The sequence below is a fragment of the Piliocolobus tephrosceles genome, chromosome 5, assembly GCF_002776525.5.
Source record: "Piliocolobus tephrosceles isolate RC106 chromosome 5, ASM277652v3, whole genome shotgun sequence".
NCBI lineage: Eukaryota > Metazoa > Chordata > Mammalia > Primates > Cercopithecidae > Piliocolobus > Piliocolobus tephrosceles.
Genome location: NC_045438.1, coordinates 102,298,120 through 102,325,205, shown reverse-complemented (window position 1 = coordinate 102,325,205; position 27,086 = coordinate 102,298,120). Strand labels below are relative to the sequence as shown.

The window sequence follows — 27,086 nt, the reverse complement described above, 5'->3', positions numbered from 1 at the left end:
GTTCAATTTATTAACTACTTTATCTATACCTGGTTTTAAACCGTATGGTGTCAGTGTTAGGCTAGACTGCAGCAGCAATCAAGACAGCAGCAGTCCTCTGACTAGACCCATCTGTATACCATGCACCATCAGGAATGGCGGGAGTGCCTCAGGCTCCATGGCCTTATCTTGCATTAGGAGGATAGGCTTCAAGACCTCTTATAAATCTGCTGCTAAGGGACTTGTACTCAGCATACTTCACTGCTGCAAGTAGGGGCCCCACTTTGCTAAAGTGGATGTCTGCACCTTCCCTATCCAGGGGGTCATTACCCATGAGTGTACCTACCACGCTGTTGGGTACACTCTGCATGATGACTATAGCCTATTCTGCCAGGCTTTTATGAGCCTGAAGGGCAGCATATGCACTTACTAACTGCTTCCCAATCCGGGGAGTTGTTATCCGTGAACGCACACATCCTGCTATTACTAACTGCTTTTCTATCAAGGAATACCAGAGCTCAGCTCCCTTCCAGAGTTGGGACCAAAAGCCTACTGGCATTCTCAGGTGCCCTGTGCACTGCCATAGGCCCTAACTGAAACTGTCTGTGGTCACATGCACATCTAGCTTAAATAGGCACCTCTGGTCAATTACCTATAGGGCTTGTGCCTGCTAACTAGTCTGTTTGGCTACCAGAAAGACTGTCTCAGCAACATCATCCCAATCCCAGGCAAGAGGAGTGTTGCCTCTTCTAAACCTGCAAGAGAATCAGAGGTTAACATAACATCATTAATAAGATCATGACATGGGGTGGGGCTATGCATATAGCCCTGCAGCAACACTGTGAAAGTCCATCGTCAACCTCCCAAGAAGGCAAACTGACAGCCTTCTGCCTCCCTGAGGGCTGCCATAGCAGTAGTCACTTCACGTAGGCAGCACCCTACATATGGGGTGAGAACAGCAGCTAGAGAGCCAAAAGCACTCGTGGGCACTGAGCCCAGCACAAGATCCCTCATGTGGGAGGGAAAGCGTTCATCATCTGGCCCCCAGGTATTCAAGTCAAACGGTCTGCTCTATACCCATCTTCCAGAGTATTTGCACGAAATGAGTATATGATCATTTACTCATAGTTTCTAGTATCTCTCCAGCATCATTCCAAACAGTCCGTATGGCTGCCATTAGCCACTCAATTAATGTGTGTTCACCATGCCCTTGTGCCAACCATCGGCACAGCTACAGCCACTGACGAAGGGAGGGGTGAGTTGTGATAAAAGCCTAGCTTTTCCATCTCGGAGGTGGAGCAAGAAATGCTGCCAGCCCCCTTGTGCCAAAGATGGAGTAGCCAGGCAGGGAGGGGCACTGGGTGCTGTTGACACTGTTTACCTGACTCTCACAACTCAGTGGGTGTATAAGCACTATAAGAGGTGTGTTCTACCACTGTGGGGGGCCCCAGGCCTCTCCACTGGGTTCCCATCGGATGGTCATGTTGTACCTTCTGACAGATCATAGGGTGAGCCCGCAGTGGTGGAGCCCCCTCCTCCTCAGGATCAGACCAAATGAGACTGTCCAGCCTGGAGGATGGGCTCAAGGTCACACTAACAGCTGTTGCTAACTCCTGTTCTAGGCTGTTTATCTGGGCCTCCAAGTGCCCTGCTTGTACCTGGATGTCCCTCACCCCCAGGTTTTGCTTCAAGCTGTGCATTTGGGTCCCCAGGCACACAGCTTGCACTGGGAGGTCCCTTACCTCTGGGACTGAGCATGTATTTTACACAGTGCAGTCAGAAATGCCTATCCAACTCTGCTGGTGAAGGTGCGTTCCTTCTCGGTGCTGCGTGCTTCCAGCTGCCTCGATGCTTTCTCCACACTCGCAGGAGACCCATCAACTGCCTCCCACATTTCCACTGGGGTCCATCCAGGCAGCACCACTGACACCAGGTACCACAGCCCATGCTGCAGCCACATAGCCAACCCGGGAGCCTTCAGGGGCCTAAGACCTACTCACCGTATCCTGCCAACTATGCCAATTGTCAGGTCCATGACTATGCCAAATGTTATGCTGGGGTCAGGTTCCAGCTCATGCTGAGATCTAAAGGCAGTGGGTGGGTGAGCAGAGAGCTAAAAGAACAGTTGGAGGGCTGTAGGCCCGTGAAAGGTAGTTTTATTCAGCAGCTCTCTCATCAGCAGCTTACACACACTAGGTCTCCCATACTGTTCACCTTGTCTTGGCTGCTTCATCCAGTGGCTCCCACACACAGCTACATGGACAGCTCTACCTTCAGGGTCAGCAGCTTAACTCTTTCCCTGGGCATGAGTGAGCTGAGCTGTGTCCTGGCTCCCCGCTGTTCATCTGCAAAGATGGACAACTTTGACTCTCTCTTTCTCTGGGTGCAAGTGCACTTGTACAGTGTCAGCAGGGCAATTATACCTTTCACAGACAATAGTGGTGTAGGGCCAAGGGATGGCCTTCCCATGTTATGGCTACTTGGCTGTGATAACAAGTGGAGTTATATGCCTATGCTCTAAACTCACTGAGTCACTCTGGATGTTTACCTCGGCCTATCCTTGACCAAAGCACAGCCGTGTTCCTTACAACATCATTGTACACTTAGAGGTGGCACAGGCTCAGGGGACGTTTGAGGGGCTTTATGAGTTTTGTTGGCTTTAAATTCATGACCATTTCTTCAGTATTCATGGGATAGCAAATGGTAAGTATTTGGGGGCTTTAGAAGATTCTGGGTGGCATGCTATATTTTTTTAGAGGAAATTTTCTTGGCTTCTTATATCTACAGGTATCCCTAGTTCTTTAAAAGAGATGATTCATTATTTTTATGCATATTGAGAGCTATAGCAAAGAAGGTTATACTTTGATTATTTTAAAATTGTGTTTTGGCAGTTATCAGGGGAAATTGGTAAAGTATTGAGTAAAAACAGATAACACAACAAACAAACACACATACTATGGAGTACCTTATTTTTTTGGCATAATGTAGTCTCTATCTAGCTTCCATTGGTTGCTTCAATAGAAAATTCAAAGAAAATGTCTTAGTATTGAATATTTTAGATGAATGTTGAATTTCTACCTGCTGTTGGTTCTGAAGGAGCAACACACTCAGCTTGACTGGCCAATGAAGAAATTGATTTCAAATGTACCAAGGAAGTGAGTTTTCTGATTCATTGTTTAATTCAAGTATGGTAAAGAGCCTTACCTCTTAGGCTCTTGGTAACTACTGCCTGTCTGGAATGCTGTGTTGAGAAGGATACTGGGGCCATAGTGGGTTTAGCAGATTAAAGTGCTATACCCATTAAAAAAAAAGAGGGAGGAAGCATTGAGCATATGTGTTCCATATCTGTGGCCTCTCTGGATTAGGATGATTTCTGTAAGCTGGTGGTTTTGCAATTGAAGCAGTGTCTAAGAATGGGGGGAAATAGGCTATGTGTGAAAAAATGGCACAGATTAAATTAAATACGATTTATGAGCTTGAATAATATAGCTAGACACAGTGACATAAATGACATATATGATCCCCTTAGTGTTTGTTACAAATAAATAAATCTCTAGTGAAGGGGACTCTTCTTTATCTGTGTCTCTGTATCTCATTCAATTGGTGTCTACTTTATGAAAGTAAAGACAATTTAGTTTCATAGCTTTACATGAAAATAAGAGGTAGCTGGTAGGAGCTATTCTAATTTATGTTTATGGATTTATAAACATAATAATCTTCAGCAAGTAGGAAACCCAAACTATAAATTTGGAAGATGTGTAAAGTTTTTCAGAAATATTTGAACTCTGGACTTTAACAGTTCCCTTGAAAATAATCCTAAATATGGACAAAACAGTTATATGCGTTGTAGCATGATTTTTACCTTGTGTTTTCTACTGTTGAATAATTTATCCCACGGGACTACCTCTTCTACATGGACCTTTACACTATTTTCAAATTATTATTATTGTTATTGTTATTATTATTATTTGAGACGGAGTCTCATTCTGTTGCCCAGGCTAGAGTGCAGTGGCACCATCTCGACTCACTGCAACCTCCACCTCCCGGTTTCAAGTGATTCTCCTGCCTCAGCCTCCTGAGTAGCTACGATTACAGGCACGCGCCACCACGCCTGGCTAATTTTTGTATTTTTAGTAGAGACAGGGTTTCACCATGTTAACCAGGCTGGTCTCAAACTCCTGACCTCAGGTGATCCACCCGCCTCGGCCTTCCAAAGTGCTGGGATTACACATGTGAGCCACTGCACCCAGCCGATTTTTATCATTATAAATAACACTACAACATACGAGAAAGTTGATTTTTTCTGTATTTAGGATTATCTTCATACAATTGATTTTTAGAAATAAAATTACTTGTTCATTTTTAGGGATCTTGAGATATACTACAAATTATGTTCAATCATTTTTTTCTCCATGTATTCTGCATATTTTCCAATGTCTTCTGTAGCACTAGGCATTATCATGTTAAGATTTTGTGTTTTGTTTAACTTAAAACTTGTGCAGTTACAAATAGAAGCTGTAGTTTACTGTATAATTTTTCATAGAAGTTCCTAAAATGTTTCTGTTTTGCTAAAAGGTGAATAAGAGGTAGCATTTGGTAAGTCACTGAAATGAATGCAGTCTAGTCTAGAGCTTATCCTTTTACTCAGCAAGCATTTGTTGAGCATCACTATGGGCCAGGCACTTTGCTAGGTTCTGAGCTTACATTGGTAAAAGAATGCGGATCTAGTCTTTCCTTCCTGGAACATGCTAGAAAGATACACAGTGCAAGGAAAAGCTATACATCCTCTTGCTTTGCCTTCATAGAAGGCAACTGAGATGTATTGCCTTCTATTGTTCAAGCGTAGACTGCATGACTCAAATTTCACCCCTTATAAAGGCTAAATTTCCTTAAGCATCACACACAAGGCTAATTTTTAATGTTTTCATTCCTTCCCTCTTAAGGGACTATTTTGTAACACATGGTTCATTTATATTGCTCTTCTTTGAGTCCTCTCCAAGTTCTCAAAACAAATTCAGAGGCTGAAAACTTGTTCAGAACTCTGATATCGAAGCATCTACTTGCTGAGTGTTTTAGAAGGATTACTTTACAATTCCATTAAGCTCTAGAGAATGCCTATTTATGCATCCCTTGGGTTTTCATTTGGGGCAATTCCTTCATTGTGTAGATGGGAATTTTCCTATATAAGGATAGGTGACTTAGTTACAAAGTTGTCCAGCTGTTTTATGAGATTGTATGACTGTTACACATGATTATGTCATCACTGTATTTCCTTCATTGCAGTTTGGCATACCAAGAATCTGAGGTTGTAAGTCATAAAGTCATACTTTTTTTAAATGGAAAGAATATATACAAATATTTACTTCTTAATAGTCAAAAGTACCTATTTTATTTTTTCTAGAAAATTCAGAATTGCTAATAGGCAGCAATAGATTTCTTAGTATAGAAATAGCTATTAAGATGTAATATAATATGAAATATTATTAGTTCAGTATTTTTACTGATTTTGGAACATTTGATGTTATCATCATCAAATTTAAGTAAGTTGTGATTTTCCTCTTTCAGATTTCATATAATTCAGATTGGGAAAAGTAGAACATATCAGTAATTAATCATATGTGTATAAATTCTACAACATTCATATGACTTGAAGTTTTTTCTTGGACTTGAACATTCATTTGTTAGCCAGAGAGAAATAAGTTTGTTTAAAAGGTACATAAATGTTTTAAGTTTAATGTCTATTTGTGAACATTAGTAGATAAAATCTTATAAAATTAAAATATTTTTGTGTTTCACATGAGTTAAAATGGAAAAACCATAAACTGATTTATATATTTAAGAAACTAAACTTCTTATAGTAAGAAACGATAATGTCACTATTATTGCCTTCAAAGAATGTATTCTTAACAATTAAATTACCTAAAAAAGGCTCACATAAAATGGAATGAAAGGGAGAAGCTGCAATTCATTTACAAACTTAGCCATTTTCTATGTCTCAAATGTACATAAACTTTCTAAGGAAAAGAGGGTAGGTTCTCATTTCTGAGGAAAAAAGGAGTAGTTTTTCACTTGTCTTGTTGAAACACAGGACAGAACATTAGTAAAGAGTTTGCAGAAAGAACTATAAGATATGGTTCTTGCCTCTAGGGAGTGTGTGATATCTCCTCTTACGGGCAAGAAATGAAGACAAACTTAATTATAATTATAATTATAAGCATAGAGTTAATGCTTTAAATGTTCAGGGGGACAAATATAAGGACAAAATCCCTTATATTTGGGATGATAAAAAAATCTTGAAGACTGTGGGATTTAAACTAGGCTTTGAAGACTGAAGTGACTACTGAGAGTCAGAAATGAATCAAGTTCTGGGGAGAGGAAAGACATCCAAGGGGAGGGAAGGCCCTAGGAGGTTAAGACATGGAAAAATCCAATCAATACAATTATATGAGATAATTTATATCTGAGGAAAACATTGACAACCCAATTTATCCATATTCAAGGTGGCAGGCAGTTTGATTTTCTCTGATGCTCATAAACATTACGTAAGCCCCTGGCAAAAATTTTGAAGAACTGATATACAATTTTCCTCACAACATCCAGATGGCTTAAGTTCTAATGAAAGTCTATGGTCATTCAAAATAGGTAATAGGTCTCTCATATTGTATCATATAATCAGAAAGGTATTATTTTTCTTTAGACTCCATTGCTCACATCAGAACTCCCATTCTTTGGCCAGGCAGGTAATTGTTCAGATATATAAGCCTTACAGGGTAGAGATTACATCCAACTGATTCATGTTTGTGTCCCTCATGGTACCTGACACACGGTGGTGTTTAGTGCTAGTTGAATTGATATGATCTTAAGTTTCAATTGAAGGGGTATTTGAAATTTATTGGTACAGCTACTTTAATATTTTAGGCATATTTAGAATTTCTTTTCACCAGCACCTCAAAAAAGAAGGCACCTTACTTTTACTCTTGTACTAGATATTTTCACCAAATAAGACTTAAGGACAAGGCACATGTGACTACCCAGTTTCCAACAATGATAATTATTCTTATAATACCACCTTACATTTATGAATGTTATATGATTTACAAAGGAATTTTGCCTTCTTGTATCAATGGTACCACAATGACTTCTGTGATGTAGTACTGTATCAGCATTTTATAGATGAAAAATAAGGTTCAATGACATTAAGTAATTCACCTAAAATTTCAAAAATAATAAACAGTTGTGTCTAGAACTCAGTTCTTCTGTCTCCAAATCCAGAATTAATTTCTACTTTATTATGGCTAATTGCATGTAAATTATCTTATCTTGTTATGTCTATATGCCATTTACTTTGATAGTAGTGAGGTACCAGCTAAATGTACTACTTAGGAGTCATAATAAAGCAAATGTTCTCATAAAGTAATGAAACTACAGTGTTCTGTTTTGATAATTATTTGGGTCAGTCTAATAGGCATTGATTAATCTGCCTCTATTGTTGCATAATATATTAGATTTTTCCTTTTTCCAATCATTCCTTTATCCAGTGAATCGATCTTATAAGGGACAGCAGAGCTTTTTGCCTGGTAGGGTTGTGTGAATGTATCTGTGCAGTGTACACTGCAGGTTTTCAGAGTGTACAAAAGAAAGGCATGTAAGCATGTACTTCAGTCCTATCTTTAATCTTAATTTGGCTCATAAAAATGCTATGAGGACTAATTAGTTATTATCCTTAGGTGGTAGCAAATGTGTTGCTTTTATAGTCGTTGTAAACCTACAAATAAGCATGGCCTTAAATTTATGAATTAGAGAATTGACCTTAGTAGTGCATGATGCTTTGTTATACTAGTGCTTCATCATAACTTTATAACAACTCTAAAGATTTTTCTGTAGGCTGATTGGACTCTGTGTATCATAAAATAGCATTAAATAGTCAAATCCTCCTTCTTAGACACAATCAGATTGTAGGATATAATTATAATCTCAATAATAAACTTTGAAATCCATGTCAACCAAGGAAGAATAATTGTGCCAACAGGTAAATCATTACTTTATTGTCATTTCAATTCTTTCAACTTAGCCACAAATGCTAATTAGAAAATAAACATGGTAGCAGAAAAACTAGTTTATGTTATTTTATGTGATTCATGTAAGTTTCCTATATCTTGTTCATTATTTTATTTAGGTCAGTCTTACAATTTCATACGACACATTTTTTTTCCAAATTAGGTGACATGTTTATAATTTTAGACTAAAGTAATAAAATATTCAAATAATTCACTTAATTCCTTTCACCATGGCTATATCTAAGTAATTTGGAAACAATCATAAGTTCAGTGAAAAATGTTAATATGAACACATGTGGTGATGCCATGCAGAATTAACATCTGGTTGGTTGAATATGAGACTGAGTTGACCAGATGTTTTGTGTTCAAGTTATTTTTCTTATTTGAACAATCCCAACTTCTTCTGTCTACTTCACAATTTCTTAGTTTCAGCTGTTCTCCCTGGAGGCAACCCTCCTTCTTTCAAAGGTTAACCCCTTCACTTGTGCTCTTAATCCTCTGCTAGCCAGCCTCCTCTAAGACCTTGATCCACCCATGATCCCCCTGCTCTTGGGTCTTCAGTGCTCCTCTCCACAGTATCCTGGCCTCTTACTCTACAAATATATACTTAATCCTTCCCTATTATAGAAACATTTTCCCCTGGGCAGTCCCCTTTACTCACAAACTTCTTAAAGGAACAACGTTACTGTCCACTTTTACTTCTTCACACATCCCTTAGCCCATTAAAATCTGACTAGGACTTCTTGAACACTATGGAAATTTCTCCCCTCATAGTTGCCAGTGATAGCTGTCCTATCTCCAATGCCAGTGCTGACCTAGGTGTTGCACTAAACTTCCTTTGTGAACCCATTTCTGTCTCTCTCTGTCATACCATGCCCATCTTTTCTGTCCATTGGAATCCTATGTATCCTAGAAAGCTTAGTACACATGCTACATTCTATACTCAGCTCTCACTAATGTCCGTCAAGTTTCCTTCTTTTTTTGGTGGTCCAATACCACTTTTTCTATAATTCTTATGTAATTCTGATCTCATTCTGACTTGTGTAATCTAAGTGTTCTCAGGCCTCATTAATACATGGATTTAGATGATATTATATTAACATCAATGCATAAATTGATATGACTTCTACTTTCTACATACGTAACTGCTTAAAACCTACTCTTGTTATTTCTGGGAGCTCCAAAAGTGATACGCACGTGTTCATGTTCAAAAGCAGATACGCTTTTCTTCTTGTTTTCTAATTTTCTTATCAATGCATGTTGCCATTGCCATTGCTGGGAGTTCTCTCCGTGCAAATGCTACTCTGTGAGACCCAACCAACCTCTGCTCATGGCTGCTCATTCTTGGCTCACAGGTGCCAGAGTTATCCTGTGGCTTGTGATTGAGTGAGGTGTGCACGTGTGCTTTGGAAGCTGGTGGCGGGGATCTAAAGACCCGTTCTCTAACTGTCCTCTGGGCCCTGAGACAGTGTATCTGGGGCACAGAGCCTCACAGAGTGTTTAACAAATATAGTCCTATCAACTTCTGGCTCACCATCATTTGTGAGGCTCAAAAGCCAGTAGAAGCCAGGCACGGTGGCTCACACCTGTAATCCTAGCACTTCGGGAGGCCGAGGCAGTCAGATTGCTTGAGCCCAGGAGTTGGAGACCAGCTTGTGCAACATAGCAAAACCCTGTCTCTATAAAATACAAAAAAATTAGCCAGGTGTGGTGGTGTAGGCCTGCAGTCACAGCTACTCAGGAGCCTCAGGTGGGAAGATCGCTTGAGCCTGGGGAGGTTGAGGCTGCAGTGAGCCCTGATCATGCCACTGCACTCCAGCCCGAGTGACAGAGTGAGACCCTGTCTAAAAGATTAAAAAATAAAAGATATGGATACTAGGCAATTCTTTCTGTTATCCTCATGTTTGCCTCTCTTCTGATTTATCCATGATAAGAATATAAAGTTTCTTTTGGTTAAGAGGGTTATATCAAGAAAAAATGTTTTATGGTATATTGTCATTATTATTTCTATGTTCAGCTTTGATGACAGTGAAAGAAGAAATTCTAACAAAGTATTTCATTCAATTCCCAAATGATAATAAATACTATATGCTAAACCCTGAGAATTTAATGATGAATAGACACCGTCCCCGCCATTGAATTATTTCTGTTTGAAAGGAGAGGCCAAAAATGAGCTGTTGTGGAATATGATAGCAATTTTTAGATATATGTATGATAAACTCTGAGAGAACAGATGAAGCCAGGAAAAGCTTCTTAGAGGAAGTGAAAAGTTGAGGTTCAAAGTGTGAATTTACCAGGTGAGCCAAGGGGCCACTGTGTGTTGTGGTAGTTAGAGGGAGCATCATGGTAGTTTTAAAAGTCAAAGCAATTTGAGGAATAGTGAGAAATCCCATGTGGTTAATGAACACAGGTGACAAGAATGTCTAGAGGTAGAGAAGACTTGAAAGTGTGGGCTGTTCTGAAAGGTCTTACTTGTTGGCATGAGGGGTTTGAACTTTATTCATATTAAAAAAAAAATGGAGGTATAGTAGCAATAGCATTACATGCTAGGAAAAACCAGCTGAGTGCATATGCCATTGGGAAAATCACAGCTTTCAATTAGGTCTAGGACCTCCTAGGCTGATCCTAAAGCAACAGTTGAGCTCTCGGACCCAAGGATACTTCAGAATATAGAGGACCTTCTGGGAGCAGGTTTGGGTTTAATCCAGGGTTTAAAAGAAACCTTTTCTGGCTAAGGGACACCAGAAAAAACTAACCTTCAAAGTATCCTCATTTCTAAAGAGCAGACTGTCTAATTTATCCTTGGTTTCTGTTATCTGGATGGCATCCAGTAGGGGGACTTGTTTTCAATGGAAAGTCGTTTACAGTGCCACATTGAACTAGTGCTAATCAGATCAAGCGTGAGATTATTAGAGAGTCATCCAAGCTTTGTTTTCCCATTAACAACCTATCTGCCTGAATCCCCTCAGCAAACACAAAAGGGCTAAGATTTCAGAGTCTCTGTGGCTGTGGAACTCCAACATCATCACCCAGCCTGGGAGGAAGGCATTTCAGACAAACCCTCTAGGCCCTGCTAGCCAAATTGCTTGTAACTGACAGGTGATGGTGGGTGTCAGCTGGGAAAGAAATGACTTACTATAAACTCCAAGCATCTCTCACTTCACTCTCAGGAAATGTAACTTGTATCATATTTCTCTTCCTGGAAGATATTCAGCAAGTCAGAGGCCTCACTGATACTTGTAAATACGGAAGTTCTTCCTAAACCCTGCCTCGCACTTATTCAGAATGGCAGAATTAATTTGGAAGCCAGTTCTTGATATTTAAAAATAGATTTTTTTCCATTTAGCCATTTAATTTTATAAGCAAAATTAAATAAAGCTTGGTCCTGTTAAATAAATAAATAAAACTTGGTCTTGTTAAATATGATCTGGAAAATTCACTCTAGCTCTATCAAAATAGCACTTTGCTTCAAGGCTTGTGCTTTGAGCTGGTTGAAGAATTACCTCCGGAACCACTGTAATCAGTAATTAAACTTTTTAAACACTTTGCTATGTAAATGTATCTCACACTCAATTTTTAGAACATCATTTACGAAATATGAAATTTCTCTAGAATAATAATGTCATCTTGCTTTTCAGTTTATGAGCACTGAAATTTTAAAAGTTTCTTCATCTTTGTTCTTTTTTTATATTTTAGTTATTGTCTCGCATTCCTTATTATTTATTTAAGCAAAAGAACCAACACGATACTGGTAATCATGAATTTTTCTTCCTGATCTTTTCTTGTTTTGTAGCTTGGTTTTATCGTTGCCTTTTTGTATATTTGAAACAGAGCTGTTACTACACAGAGATGTAACCATATTACAAACTGTGTTTCTTTTAGGAACACTGAACAAAAACATCAAATTTGAGCTTGCTATACAATGAAATTGCTAATTACTTAATATACTAAGAAGTAAACAAATTTATGAGCTTCATTATTGTCTTTATTTTTCTTAACAACAAGCCACCAGGGCCTAGTCATGGAGAATAAATGCAACCTACTGTCTGCTTCTATCTCCCCATAAAACAACTGTCAATAAATATGAGCGTACTTTAAAACAGTGAATTAATTTTAAAATTTTCTGCTTTTCTGCTTTTTAAAATTTTCGGCTTTCTCATGCTTACAATGCTAACCATCTGGAAGGGAGTATGAAAAGCAAAGTTTATCCTCTTAAGGCAGTTTTTATTGTCTTCTCATTAATTGGACAGCTGGGAATGTTCATTATTTGTTCAGTTGATACCCTCTGTCCCTGGGAGACCAGATACTTCACCTTCATTAAGTTAACTTTGTAGATAACAATGCCAGGCCCTGATTTCACAACTCAGGGAATGAATAGAGTGCAAGTTTACTGTATACCAGGAAAACCACAATGTAGGATTGGTGTAAAAGTTTCTCTTTCTTTCCATCATTATTTGAGATAGTCACATGATCATTATTTTCACGTTTTAAGAAATTACTTATCTTTTAGTTAGGTTACCATTCTACTGTTTTTCTTCCCAAAGTATTAAAATCCCAGTGTATTATTTTTCATTAGGAAAATATATACAGAGGTAGTATTTATCAGAACACTTTTTACCTTTCTTCACATTACCTAGTTACTAGTATACATACTGTTCTCATAATTTTCACTACTACTTCCTGAAAGTTACACTCATCTTGACGGATCACTCTGTGGCCCAGGCTGGACTGCAGTGGCCCCATCTCCGCTTACTGCAAGCTCCGCCTCCCAGGTTCACGCGGTTCTCCTGCCTCACTACAGGCGCCTGCCACCACGCCCGGCTAATTTTTTGTATTTTTAGTAAAGACGGGATTTCACCGTGTTAGCCAGGATGGTCTCGATCGATCTCCTGATCTCGTGATCCGCCCGCCTCGGCCTCCCAAAGTGCTGGGATTACAGGCGTGAGTCACCATGCCTGTCTTTAAATTACACTCATCTTTAAGGAAATGCTTGGTAAACCATGGCACACGTTTACCTATGTAACAAACCTGTGCATCCTGCACATGTACCCCAAAACTTAAATAAAAATTAATATTAAAAAGAAAAGAAATGCTTGGTGAAAACTTCTGATTTTTCTAGAAAATGATCTAAGGAATAGAGAGAAAATATTCCTGATTTGTTTTCATCTTCTTTAGCATGGTTATCTTTTCCAAAATCCAAAAGGCAGTAATTTCTATTTTGAAGTCATAACTGTGTGTTTTGTGATACTTCCTGATCTATGCTCAAAATATCATTAGAGGAAGGAACTGTAATAATGTACCTTTCAGGGCTACTAGTCACCTAGGATGTGCAAATGTCAGAATAAATACTTTGCTTGGAGTGCAAAATATGATTAATTGTTATTGTTAATATTATAGTGTGATTGTAAACATTTTATTTATTCATTTATTGAAATTAATATATTTACTTATATCTCTCCTTAATACTTAGGAAAATAGAGACATTTTTCCCCTCATAGTGCCAAAATATTACTTTTAAGTCAGGTTGGTAATGATGAGGGAAATTTTATTCTTAACCAAAAAGATACAAGCAACCTGATACACTGGAAGAAACTAACCTTGGAATTAAAAGTCATGAGTTCAAGTTTCAACCTGACCTCTGGCAGAGTAAAGGTGAGGTAGTTATTTAATGTCTGCAGCTTTAATTCCTCATTTATGAAGTGAGATGATTGATCTAAATTTCTATCAAAGTCCCTTTCAGCTTTAGGAGTATAGAACTACAGGAAACCATGATGTGTGGTTTCTTATGACTAACACATTTCCAAGGACTGGAAGACTTCTATGAAGACACTTTAGGTGAAATCTTGGAGCAGCTATTATATTTTGCTTCAGCCTGTAGAGATTTTAAACTTCTTTTTGAAATTAAGAAACTGATGTGTTTGTTAACGGACTTCTTCTTTTTCTATCAAAGTTTTTGATTAACCTGCTTTAGAATCACGTAGGATTTGACTTTTCCATCTGTTGTTTTCCTGATGAATGCAGTATAGCGCAGTCTCATAAGGCCTCCATGTTAAGGCCTTATGCAAGGTAACATAGATTTTATGCTGAATACAAGTGTTGAGCACCTACTAGGACTGGTTATAGGCATCATTGTGGATTTTCATGAATGGAACAAATTTTTATGAATGCTTCCTATATGCAAGGTACTAGTCTAGATGCTTGATTTACAGCCACAAGTCTTGCAGGACCCTGTTTTTGTGGAAATCACATTCCACAAAACGGGCAATAAATACATAAACCAATAATTCTTAAAAAATCAGGTAGGCACAAGCCTATGAAGAAAATAGAACAAGGTAATGTGTTAGATAGTGACTAGGGTGAGGACAACCTTAGCCCGTTCAAGGGAAGTGATATTTGAGCTGAGACCTGAACAATAAGGAAAAGTCATCTAAATCAAGGGTGTCCAATTTTTTGGCTTCCCTGAGCCACACTGGACGAAGAAGAATTGTCTTGGACCACACATAAAATATACTGACAGTAATGATAGCTGATGAGCTTAAAACAAATCACACAAAAAAATCTCATAATGTTTTTAAAAAGTTTACAAATTTGTGTTTGGGCTGCATTCAAAGCCATCCTGAGCTTCATGTGGCCAGTGGGTGGCGGGTTGAGTAATCTTGATGTAAATGAAGACCTCTGGGAAAGACTGTCCCAGGAGAGGAAACAGGAAGTACAAAGGCCCAAGGTCTCAATGAGCCCAGTGTGTTCAAGGAACAAAACTCAAGTCATTGTGCCTGGAGCCTGGGTGCAACACAGAGACTGGAATAGGAGATGATGTGTCAGAGGAAGGCAGGAGTCAGATCACATCATACCTTATGAGTCATGGTCAGAGAAATGAATCTTATTCCAGGAACCATGCAACACTTTCAGAAGGTTATAAGTAAGGGAAGGACCTGGTCCGATTTTAAAAGCTCATTCTAGCTGCTATGTGCAGGCCAGACTGTAAGGAAAGGGAAAGAAGGAGGACAATCAGGACACTATAACAGGAGTCCTGGGGAGAGATGGTGGCCACTTGGACTAGTGTGGTGATAGTGGAGATGGAGAGAAGTAGCCAGAGTCAAGATCTGTTTTGATGATAAAAACAGTAGGGGCTTGGGGCGGTGGCTCATGCCTGTAATCCCAGAACTTGGGGAGGCCAATGCAGACGTATCACTTGAGGCCAGGAGTTTGAGACCAGCCTAGGAAGCATGGCGAAATTCCATCTCTACAAAAAAATACAAAACATTAGCCGGGCATGACTGCACGTGCCTGTAGTCCCAGCTACTCAGGAGGCTGAGGTGGGAGGATCACTTGAGCCTGGGAGGTTGAGGCTGCAATGAACCATGACCATGCCTCTGTACTCCTGCCTGGGTGACAGAGTGAGACCCTGCCTCAAAAAAATAAACCCATAAAACAAAACACAAAAACCAGTAAGACTTGCTGATGGGTTAGACAGGATGGGGGATAATAAAGGAAAGGCGTGAATAAAGAATGACTTGCAGGGATTTGGGTGGAGCACCTGAGTGAACAGCCATGTCTTTTATTGAGATGTGGAATCCCTGTGGAGGGATGTGTGGAGGCAGCAATACAAAACGTTCAATTTCAGTTATTTAATTACATGCCTTTCCTCTCCACATGGAGTGCCCACTAGGGACTTAGGTGTGTGATTCCAGAGCACAGGAGAGAGAAATAGACAAGGTTTATCTTGGTTGCATCTCACATCCCCTCGTTTTTGGAACTTTCCTCCCAAACTCCCACTGCCTTAAGGTGACACATTTGCTGCCCAAGACTCAGCATCTCATCTTTGTCTGTGTAACTCAGGAGAGCTTCGTGCTCTGGATTTGTTCTTCTCTCTCTGTGTCTTCCCTCTTAAAACTTCTTTGCTTCATAGCAGTCCCCACAGATCTCTGCTCTGTGCTGTCCAAGGTGAGAATTAATTATTAGACAGTTTGTTAGTAATGTGTGACTGACTTTTTGGGACTATCTCAATATTAACAGAGCTTGTGTTTTATAAACACAAGGATTTTCCAGACAGGAAGAAAGCTCTAAAAGTAGACAGTTAGGTGTTTTGGCTTGTTAGTGAAAGCACTTCATAGTTAGGAGGAATGTTGAATGTACAGTCTATTTAATAACAATTATACAAATATAGAGTGATCAAATGCTTCCTCTATCTCATGCCAAGATCTTTTCTGTAATACAGAAATCTTTTAGGTTTTATTCTATCTGTATTTCCTAATGGTTTTAAGTGAATTTTGACCAGAAAAAATTTTTCATTAATCAAGTAGGAAAGCAAATCTAGAGAATGAAGTTAACATGGAATGTGGACAAATATAATTCATTCTTAAAGTCCTATACATTGGAATTGCTTCAGGGTTAATAAAATGTGATTTTTTATCCAACTCCATGTATATTACTACTAGTAACTTTGTAATTAGATATTCTGTTTTAAGTAAGTGGATGAAATATTGTCATAGGTATGTTTTTATTTGAAGGTTTTTTGTTTTTTGTTTTGCTTTTTCTCTTAAGGCTTCTGTGATTTACTTATTATAAAAGCTATAGGTTGGGAGTTCTAGACTTTTACAACTTAATTTTTACCTACCAAAATAGAAAAAATAATATTTGTTAGTACCATTATCAGTTTTTAAAGAATTTGCCTCACCACCAACATATTGAGGCATATGGCCTTTTTAGGTGTGTGAGGGGGTACAGTAGGTGTCAATTCTCCCTCATCTCTGTCCTTGAAGAATATAGGAATAATTTATTGGTCACATTAGAGGCTAGGGTTATTTTTCCCAAGATGGGAATAGTTATAATTTTTTAAAACCTGATCATCAGCACAATTCGTGCTCCTTGCAAAAACTGAGAAAGTAGAGAAAATGTAAAGAAAAAAATAAAAATCTTCCTTAATCTTAACACCAAGAAAGAAACATTTTAATGTTAAGATTTTTATGAAATAAATGTCTTTTGGGGTCCTCACTGGCAGTGGTTCTGAGACCTGGACACTGCTTGTACTATAATTAGTCATTTTTAAGGAGCCCTATTTCTGATCCCCTGGTTACTTCCCCAACGTTTCGTATTGTTTTCTTCCCTTTTATGTTTAAACAGAGAGCGGCTGTACATAGAGAATATCAGAGAGCAGATGCAAGCTATATTTTAGATTTCTACAACATTGAAGTGAATTGTCAGTTCAAGGGAATCCAAGATATATGAATTATAAGGCTTCAGAGATACTCCAGATTACATCTAGAGCTGGCTCCCACCCTCAGAGGCCAGTGTGAAGTGGACTCCCAAGCAGCAATTTTCCCTTGACATGCTTAGAGCACTTCGACCAACTTTAGTTTGACTATGTGATGTTTAGTTAGCCATATTTTTAAAATATTGATTTTATATTGAACATTTTGTTAATCTGATGTACTTGTGCCCTCATTGGCCCATGAATATTTAGATGACCTTAATTAATGTGTAGAAAGGAGACAATTTAAAATAAAGTATAAATTACACTTAAATTTTACTGAGTCTGGGCTCTTCAAATGTAGGTTAGTATTGATTTATGTGGATAAAATTTTCATTTATGACATTGAACTACATACAATATGTATAAAATGGAGGGAAGGTAGGAAATATCCCATTGAGAATTTCTAGTCCAATATATATATGTATGAATGAACTTAGCAAGTAAGGATCAACGATATTTTTCTTAATGGGAGTATCACTGAATAAGCAATGGATAGGATTTCTTATAGGAAATTACACTCAATTCGAAATATTCAAGCATGGATATCTTAGACATAGCAAGCTGTCATTGTATCTCTCTGGTAACCCAATATGGCCTCTTTTATAACAGAAATTTTGGCAAGACCCAGAGAAACTATTCTGTGTCATGTTAAGTGTTTGTGCTTGTGTGGTATAAACAACAAACATGGTTTGTAAGAGTAGATTTTTTTTAACGTTTTATTTTTAAAATGCAGAAGTTTTTCTTCAAATAGCATAATCTTGGCAAGCAAAATCATATTTGGTCTTGAAAGCACAATATCAATTTCTGAAAGGGAAATATAGTAATTATAAGGATTTTCATTTATTATAAACTTAGATTAAAAAATCAATTATTCCTTAAATATAAATAAATTTATTTCAATGTATAATTTAAAATAAAATTGTTATATATTAATACTGATAATACTCTTATTTTTTGTCACAGCAGAAACTACTCATGAGATGCAAAAATATTTTCAGCTTTTGAACTAGATTATAAATTATTGAACAATAATTCTATTTAGGTTTTTTTTTTTTTTTTTTTTTGAGATGGAGTCTTACTCTGTCACCTAGGCTGGAGTGCAGCGGTGCAGTCTCGGCTCACTGCAACCTTCACCTCCTGGGTTCAAGCAATTCTCCTGCCTCAGCTAACTGAGTAACTGGGATTACAGGCACGTGCCACTCTGCCTAATTTTTGTATTTTTAGTAGAAACGGCGTTTCACTATGGTTTGCCAGGCAGGTCTCTAACTCCCGACCTCAAGTAATCTGCCCGCCTCAGCTTCCCAAAGTGCTGGGATTACTGGTGTGAGCCACCACACCCGACCTCAGTTTAGTATTTGTTTATTAAACAGCAAAGTGTCATATCAAAATTAAGTATGTCTCTGTCTCTCATTTGCTGGATCGCTCACTCATTCAACAAATAGAGTGCCCTGTTGGGACTGCATTTAGGCTTTGTGAGTGATACAAAGATATGTTAAATGCTGTCCTTGCTTTCTTTTTTTTTTTTTTTTTTTTTTTGTTGAGACGGAGTCTCGCTCTATCACCCAAGCTGGAGTGCAGTGGGCGGATCTCAGCTCACTGCAAGCTCCGCCTCCCGGGTTCCCGCCATTCTCCTGCCTCAGCCTCCTGAGTAGCTGGGACTACAGGCGCCCGCCACCTCGCCCGGCTAGATTTTTGTATTTTTTTTTTTTTTTTTTTAGTAGAGACGGGGTTTCACCGTGTTAGCCAGGATGGTCTCGATCTCCTGACCTAGTGATCCGCCTGTCTCGGCCTCCCAAAGTGCTGGGATTACAGGCTTGAGCCACCGCGCCCGGCCTGTCCTTGCTTTCAAAGAGCTTTCAGTCTTAATAACAGATGGACTGGTGACTGCATGACTATCATCCTAAGTAGAAAATGAAGAGAAAAAATGTTTTTATTATCTTTTGCTTTGTAAGAAACCACTACAAAACTTAGTGGCTAAAAATAACAATTTGTTATTTCTGAAGGATTTCAGAAAATCTACTCCTCAAAAAAAGCAATAAGAACATAGGCAAAATTTGTCAAAATCAATATATTCTGAACTTTTTAAGGTGCTTTCACAATCTAATGAGTGATTATTTAAAAAAAAAAAAAACATTGAATCTCAATAAGACTAGCAGGCTTTATAGCATTTTAATTTGTCCTATTCATATCCCTGTCTCCCCAACACAGGGTAGGCTTGAAAACCACTAGCTTCAGAATCACAGTGAAAACTAGCTGCCTAGCAGCTGCTGGAAAGGGAAGAAAGAGTGTGAAGTTCATTAAAAGCTCCATTTTCAGGGAATTGCCATTATTTTTCCTGCCTGGTAGTTCCCTAAAAACCCCAATTCTTGGTTGGTCTTTATTTGACCTGATCAGAGCTTGTAAGAATCACTTTTTCCTCTGGACATTAATTGAAAATAATCAGTGGCAATTGTTTAATATTGCAACTGCCTGAGGCAGCAGTTATAATTGGAATAAACAAGAAGCTGATCAAAACAATTTTTAAAGAGAAAATGGGGGAAGAAGACACCCATAGAGGGCCCTAGAAAGCTCCAACATATTTGTAGGACTCCAGACACATGTTTCTATGTTACAGGGCTGTGTGAAAACTCAGGAAAGGCCTGAAAAGGCCTTAAACTTATCTCTGGCCAAACTCAAAGCTTTGAACAAGCAGAACACGAAGGCTAAGGTGATTTATAAACTGCCAGCCTGAACATTTAGGGTATTTTCCATCACACACACACACAGGCCTTTGGCAAAGGCTGGGATGCTTTTAAGTCAAAGGTGTTTAACTATTCAATCATTAGTTGACTACTAAGCTAAATGAGCAGAGACTGCAGGATTCACACATGACGAAGAAGACACACTTTACAGAATTTGTCCAGGAAAGTGACTAAGCAAATAAAAAGCATGACAACAAACAGCACCAACAGCAAACCATTGACAGGTAGAGTCTCATTTCCAATGTTGCCATATTATATTATTTTAAGTGTCTACTTTTCAATTAACAATTATAAGATATGCAAAAAACAATGTATGCAAAACCATACATGGATAAAACAGGGGCCAATAGAAACTGTTTCTGAGGAAACCTAGACATTGAACTTACTTAACAATAACTGTCTGCTATTTTAAATATATTTAAATAACTAAAGGAAACTGTAATGAACTAAAGTATGAGAATGATGTCTCACCAAATAGAGAATATCAATAAATAGAAATTATTAAGAAGCAGCAAATCAAATTTCTGAGTAGAAAAGTATAAAACAGAAATGAAAAATTTATAGGAGTGGCTCAAGAACTGATCTGAGGTGGGAGAAGAATCCAGGAACTTGAATATAGTTCAATTAGTCTTCAGAACAGGGCGAAAAAAAATGAAGAAAAATGAACAGAGTCTCAAGACTGTGTTATACCAGCAAGCATGCATAATAGGAATTCTAGGAGTTGAGAGAGTAAAAAAAGACTATTTGAAGAAATAAGAAATGCAAATTCCTCAAATTTGGTAAAAATTATTAATTTATATATTCAGGAAGCTCAACAGACTCTAAGAAGGACGAACTCAAGGAGATCCACACTTAAGTCATATGGTAACCAAACTGCCAAAAGTCAAAGAGAGAATTTTTACAGCAGCAAGAGAGTAGTTGACCATGTACAAGAAGTTCTCAATATGAGTAAGCTGACTTCTCATCAGAAACCATGGAGACCAGAAGGCAGTGGGATGACATAGTCAACGTTTTGAAGGAAAAAGACTGTAAATCAAGAATTCTATATCCAGCAAAACTATCCTTCAAAACTGAAAGTGAAATTAAGGATTAAAAAACCCCAGAATTTGAGACTAGCACATCTGCCCTACAAGAAATAGGAAGGAAATTCCTTTAGGCTGAATGAAAAGAAACTAGACAGTAACTCAAATTCAAACAATGAAATAAAAAGCACTGGAAATAATTACATAGATTAAATATAAAAGCCAGAATAAATGTGCTTTGTTTGTGTCTCTTTTATTTTCTTATCAGATTTAAAATACAGTTGTATGAATACATACATATATAAAGCAATATTAGAAATCTTCATTGATGGGAATATAAAATATAAAGATGTGATTTATTTGCATGACAATAGTACAAAGCAAGAAAAAGCTAACAGCTATATAGAAGCTAAAATAAAAATGAAGCTAAAATATCCATGTTATATTTAGCATGGTTTTCAGTTGGGACTAGGAAATCAGTATTAGGAACTAATTTTCAAGAATTTAATATGATAAAACTTCCTTGGAAAATATTCATTTACTTATTACGAGTGTTCTTTAAAATTCTCTGTACCTCTCTCTACTAACAAAGTCAAGTCATACCATTTTATTTCCTTGATAAATCTCTACTGTTTGTCAGACTGCAGTGAATTCTGAGATTTTCTTCTGTTGAATATCTTTTTGAATAAGGAAATGTCACAACTTAATACTGTAATCTCTTCACTCATTTTTATATACTCCAAGCTTTAACAATACTGTACCAGATTTTTTTTAAAGGAAAGAGAAAAGTGCTTGAGTTACACATTTACTGAGAAAAATATGACTGAGATATTGTGTTACATAGAACTTTATACCTAGATTTTCTTTTCTTGCAATCTTTAGTTTCCTCACAAAAGTTCTTTGTTTTCCTCCCACAGTAAGGTATTTCCCAAAGGCCTTCCTGAGGAGTACTCAGTAGCTGCCATGTTTCGAGTAAGAAGAAATGCCAAAAAGGAACGGTGGTTTCTGTGGCAGGTTTTAAACCAGCAGAATATTCCACAGGTAAAGTACCATTAGAGTTGTGCTTATTAGTTTTCCTTGTGTGATTAAGCCAGGTGAATTCTTTGAACTGTGTGCACGAATTTGCGAGTAGATCTAGTGTCCAAATGTTCTCCCTTTAGAGGGATCATCAACAAGAAAATGCAAGTATTCACGTAGTTAGGATGATGGTCTTGCTGAGATCCGTAATATGAGAGTATAGTGGATAACAGAGTGTTAGTTTTTGTTTTTATTTTACTTCTAAGTCCATATTTTGTTTAAAGATGTAAAACTGCCTTCTCTTTACAACTGCTTCATTAACTAATTCCTTCTAACTAACACATTCTTCACCTTCTGTCATCGCTAATGTTATATATTATTTTTAAAGCAGTTCATTTTTTCATTGGACAACTCTTGGTGAATAAAGAGTTGAGACTTAAATATTTATCCCATCAATAAAAATTTTATGGAACACATGCTATGTGCTAGGTAGTGACAAGAAAAGAGATCTGAAAAACAGAATTTGTATTATCAGGGAGCATAAGGAGTAAGGAGATGACATCTAGGAGAACAACATAGCATAATTATAATACAGTGGAACAAGTGCAGTGGTAGAGTTAAGCTTGGTGTTGGGTGTGGTCAATGGGAGCAGGACAGCTCACCAGAATTGGGGAATGGAGAGAGCAGGAATCTAGGAGAGCATGTAGAAGAGATGGCATTTGGGCTGAAAAGAGGGAATGCTGGCACTCCAGGGAGGGGAGAGGAACCTCAGAATTACTTACTGGCACCATACGTTAGTTTTTACTTCTATACATATCCATTGAAATGTTTTAAATCTTCCCTGATCTTTTAATCTGTTAATACAGCTAAATTTTATGATGAGTAGATCAACCAAGAGTATGTCCTCTATAAAATGTGTTTTCTCTGTACCTTGCAAAGTGTCAATAGTGAAAGAATTGATCTTAGTTTCTCTACTTAGGGAAATGATCATATTCTTAGTCTTCTTAAATTGGTAACCTTAAACTCCTGTGTTACTAATACAGAGCAAAAATTTATATATACTTATAAAATTTTATCTATAATATACATCAATTATGTATATATAAACTTATAAATGGTTCATATAAACACACACACACACACACTCTTAGATGTTCTCTTAGGAAGGAGCATATTACATTCACCAGAATGCCCCATTTGTAAACCATTTTGTAGCGGTATTTGCTGTTCTTTTATTTTAACAAACCAGGTGGACACAAGTGTCATCTGAAATATTTTACTAAGTGCCTCAGTTATACTAATATGCATCTTGAGCTTTTCTTTGTGTGCGTTAAAAATTTTGAACATTGATTTTTAAAACATTTAAAGATACTTTACATTTTTGCAGATTTCTATAGTAGTTGATGGTGGAAAGAAGGTGGTGGAATTTATGTTTCAAGCCACAGAGGGAGATGTGTTGAACTACATTTTTAGAAATCGAGAACTCCGTCCTTTGTTTGATCGTCAGTGGCACAAACTTGGCATTAGTATACAATCCCAGGTCATTTCACTCTATATGGATTGTAATTTAATTGCAAGGAGACAGACTGATGAAAAGGACATTGTGGATTTCCATGGACGGACAGTTATTGCTACGCGAGTTGCAGATGGCAAGCCTGTGGATGTAAGTTGTGATCTCGGTTGTGAAAGAGAACTAACATTTCTAAGTAAAAAAAAAAAAAAAACTTATTAAAAACATCCTCCTTTTATTACTGTGTAATAGATACCCTTCTCATCAATTTTATTAATTTAATTAATTTGCCATCAGATGTGTGAAGAACAGCTATATTATTTCCAACTATATTTTCATGTATATTATTTTCACTCCATTTTATACCCATTTTCTCCAGCCTGGAAATTTAAAATAATTAGGTCATGCCTTAAAAAATTAGATTATTAAAAGTAAAAATTGAAAATATGATACAAAATATAATATTGGTCTTAGCTCATATGTTTTAAATAGAAAGGACTGGAAAAAGCCGAAGTTTAAATTAAATCGTTCCAGATTACCTGCTATTTTCATTCAAGAACAATAGACCATTCATCCTTAAAATAGCAATTACTTTGTATTGCAGACTATTTTTTATAAGCTTATAATGGTTTTTCAGGGTTCTATTGTATGGAAAAACTCACTAAATATATTAGTAGGTCATTTGAAAGAGAAAAATTGCCTAATAAAACCCTTTTGGATAGAAAGTTCCTTTAAATATTATATTTGAAGCTAACATGATATAGATTTATTATTGATTTTCCTAGAGAACAAGGTCTATAATCTTAAAAAGTTAGATATATTTAAATTTGATGGCTGCACGTTTTCTTAGTCCATTATGTATAAACAGTTTATAGTTTATTTCTTAGAGTTTTTGCAAGAATGGGATCCAGTCTTGGACCTCAGCCTAAGAAGATGGAGTGTTCTTTGTCGTGTGTCTCATTAACTTCTCACCCAAGGATAGAATTGATCCTGGGCTGGGCGCGGTGGCTCAAGCCAGTAATCCCAGCACTTTGGGAGGCTGTGGTGGGTGGATGACGAGGTCAGGAAATTGAGACCAACCTGGCTAACACGGTGAAACCCCGTCTCTACTAAAAATACAAAAAATTAGCAGAGTGTGGTGGTGGGAGCCTGTAGTCCAACTACTTGGGAGGCTGAGGCAGGATAATCGCTTGAATCCAGGAGGGGGAGGTTGCAGTGAGCCGAGATTGCACCACTGCACTCCAGCCTGAGCGACAGAGCAAGACTCCATCTCAAAAAAAAAAAAAAAAGAATTGATCCCACAATTTGAGGCTAAAGAATATCAGGTGAATCCTTATAAAAAGGATATAGGTGAAAACCATGGTATTACAGTGGTTTCATAATTTAATGTGGATTCTTGGTTCATTTGACGATAAATCTGAAGGCATGTCACAATGATGCAGTTATTTTTGGAGACAGTCACTGTTTGAGTTAAACAAACAAAATACATAGTTTTATAAAAGATTCCTGGTTCTACTGAAACTTTGAGTGGATTAATTTTTCATCATCTCTGTACAAGCTCTATGATTCATAAGATCTATTATGGTGTGAAAATGTGTTTATTTGGGCTGTGTGTTATTGAAAAAAAATTCTCATGATTGAGTTTATTTCACATATCCCACCTGTGTGTTTTTGTGAGAAAGTGACAAAACTGATATGAAGATTTTTTTTTTCAAATCAACTCAGCATTTTGACAAGCATCAGTACAGATTTAACCTTAAGCATTCTCCTTCTAAAGCACTATATCAGTGAAGCATTCTGAAGTAATGAACGAATAAACAAAGCATAAACTATTCTGACTATGGTTTCAATGTCATGGAACTCAATTAGGTTGTAATCCTTTGAAAATTGATCATCTATCTTTAGTTAAGTAAAACAATTCATATGCAGGACCTGGTACAATGGATGGTACATAATAGGATTTCAATATTTATTGACTATTTTGATAACAGTGGTAATAAATAAGTTTTAGTTAAGAATAATACTAATTAATTGGAGTTCTCATTCTTCATTCTACATAATTCATATGTTACTGCCGGTATTTCATTATACTATGTAAGACAGTGTATTTAAATTTTATAAATAAAAGTTAACCTTAATAACCTTGCAAAAAGTTATAGAACATAAATCATTACATTTCATTTAGTCTCATGATTTTGCATTGTTTGCAAATCTTAGGCTGCTCATGAATCTGTAAGATGTCTGGAGTTCTTAATGCATTCTATGAACTGAATTGATTTTGTTCATCTGAGGTGTAAAGTAAAAGTTATAGCTTTTTTCCCCCCTTTTTGCTTTTAAAGTTGGAGTAGAGATTCACCACTAGTCACAAATGCCTGCTTTCTATTATTATAGGTTAATTACTATAAGAGTAGAGTTGGGTCTTTCTATATAAAGTACTTATTGACCTCAAAGTAATGCATTATTTAATACAACATTTCAGTGCTTAAAGAATTCAAACAACCTATTTAAGAATTTATTATATTGGTATTTTATCAATAATCAGTACTATTTACTTTTTCTAAGGTGGTGATTTGATCTTGTATTTAAAGGCATGATTATACTTTCCTTGAACTACATTTAATTTCATGTCCAAATGCCAAAAAAAGAGAAATCTGCTAAGCAAATAGATGGAATCAATTATTTTTGTAAAAAGATTGTTAGCCTTGCTCAGATTATACCAATATAATATAAAAATCAATAGGTTTCAGGCAGAATTCATGAAATATAGATAAATTTTTTTCCTTGTTGGTAAGTGAACACCTATTTCAGTGCCTCAAATAGGAGTCTGGCAGTACAAATAAAGCCCTTCTCATCATGTGTTCATATCTTTGATTTTGCCTTTTCTCCAATTTTTTTATTTTGAAATGGCCTCATTTTGTGGGCATTCTTTATTGTAGTGTAAAACAATAGCTTTTTAAAAATAAGTTCTTCTATGTTATTGTTTGAAACAGCTAGCCAAGGTTTGCAATTGCTTTCATTACGTGATTTCCTTTATCTATAGATCCATCTCTATATCCAACTCTATGTCTCTCAAGTAGTCCATAAAACAATGAATCCTACATTTAATAAAAACATTAAAATATCTACCAGTAATTTATTTATATTAGCTTCCTTTTTATTTCCGATTAAATTATTGTAGTTCTTAACTGCCTGAATGTGATTCTCAAAAAACTAAAGATATTTATTATTAATTTTTTAATAGATTGAACTTCACCAACTTAAAATCTACTGCAGTGCAAACCTCATAGCTCAAGAAACATGTTGTGAAATATCAGATACTAAGGTAAGTTAATTTTCGTCGCTTATGAAGAATGAAGAACGCTAATTATCTTTTAGTGGCATAGTTTGTAGAGTCCAAATGTAGGGTAGCACTGAGTGTATTCTGCTGAAACCAGGTGAGTAATTTATTCCAAGTAAGAAAGCCTTCATGGTGCTTTCTCATGGTTACTTTCAACAGTTTTAATCCCA

At 36.9% G+C, this 27,086-nt stretch overlaps 1 protein-coding gene across 2 annotated transcripts in view; it reads left to right on the top strand.

Moving 5' to 3' along the window:
• The window catches only part of COL19A1 (collagen type XIX alpha 1 chain), a 341,119-nt gene that overhangs the window by 37,651 nt on the left and 276,382 nt on the right, over nucleotides 1–27,086 (top strand). For both annotated transcript variants that reach the window (XM_023230284.2, XM_023230285.1), the window contains exons 5-7: nucleotides 21,970–22,093; nucleotides 23,457–23,732; nucleotides 26,821–26,901. In XM_023230284.2, coding sequence (XP_023086052.1) covers nucleotides 21,970–22,093; nucleotides 23,457–23,732; nucleotides 26,821–26,901 — 481 coding nt within the window. The remainder of the gene's footprint in view (nucleotides 1–21,969; nucleotides 22,094–23,456; nucleotides 23,733–26,820; nucleotides 26,902–27,086) is intronic.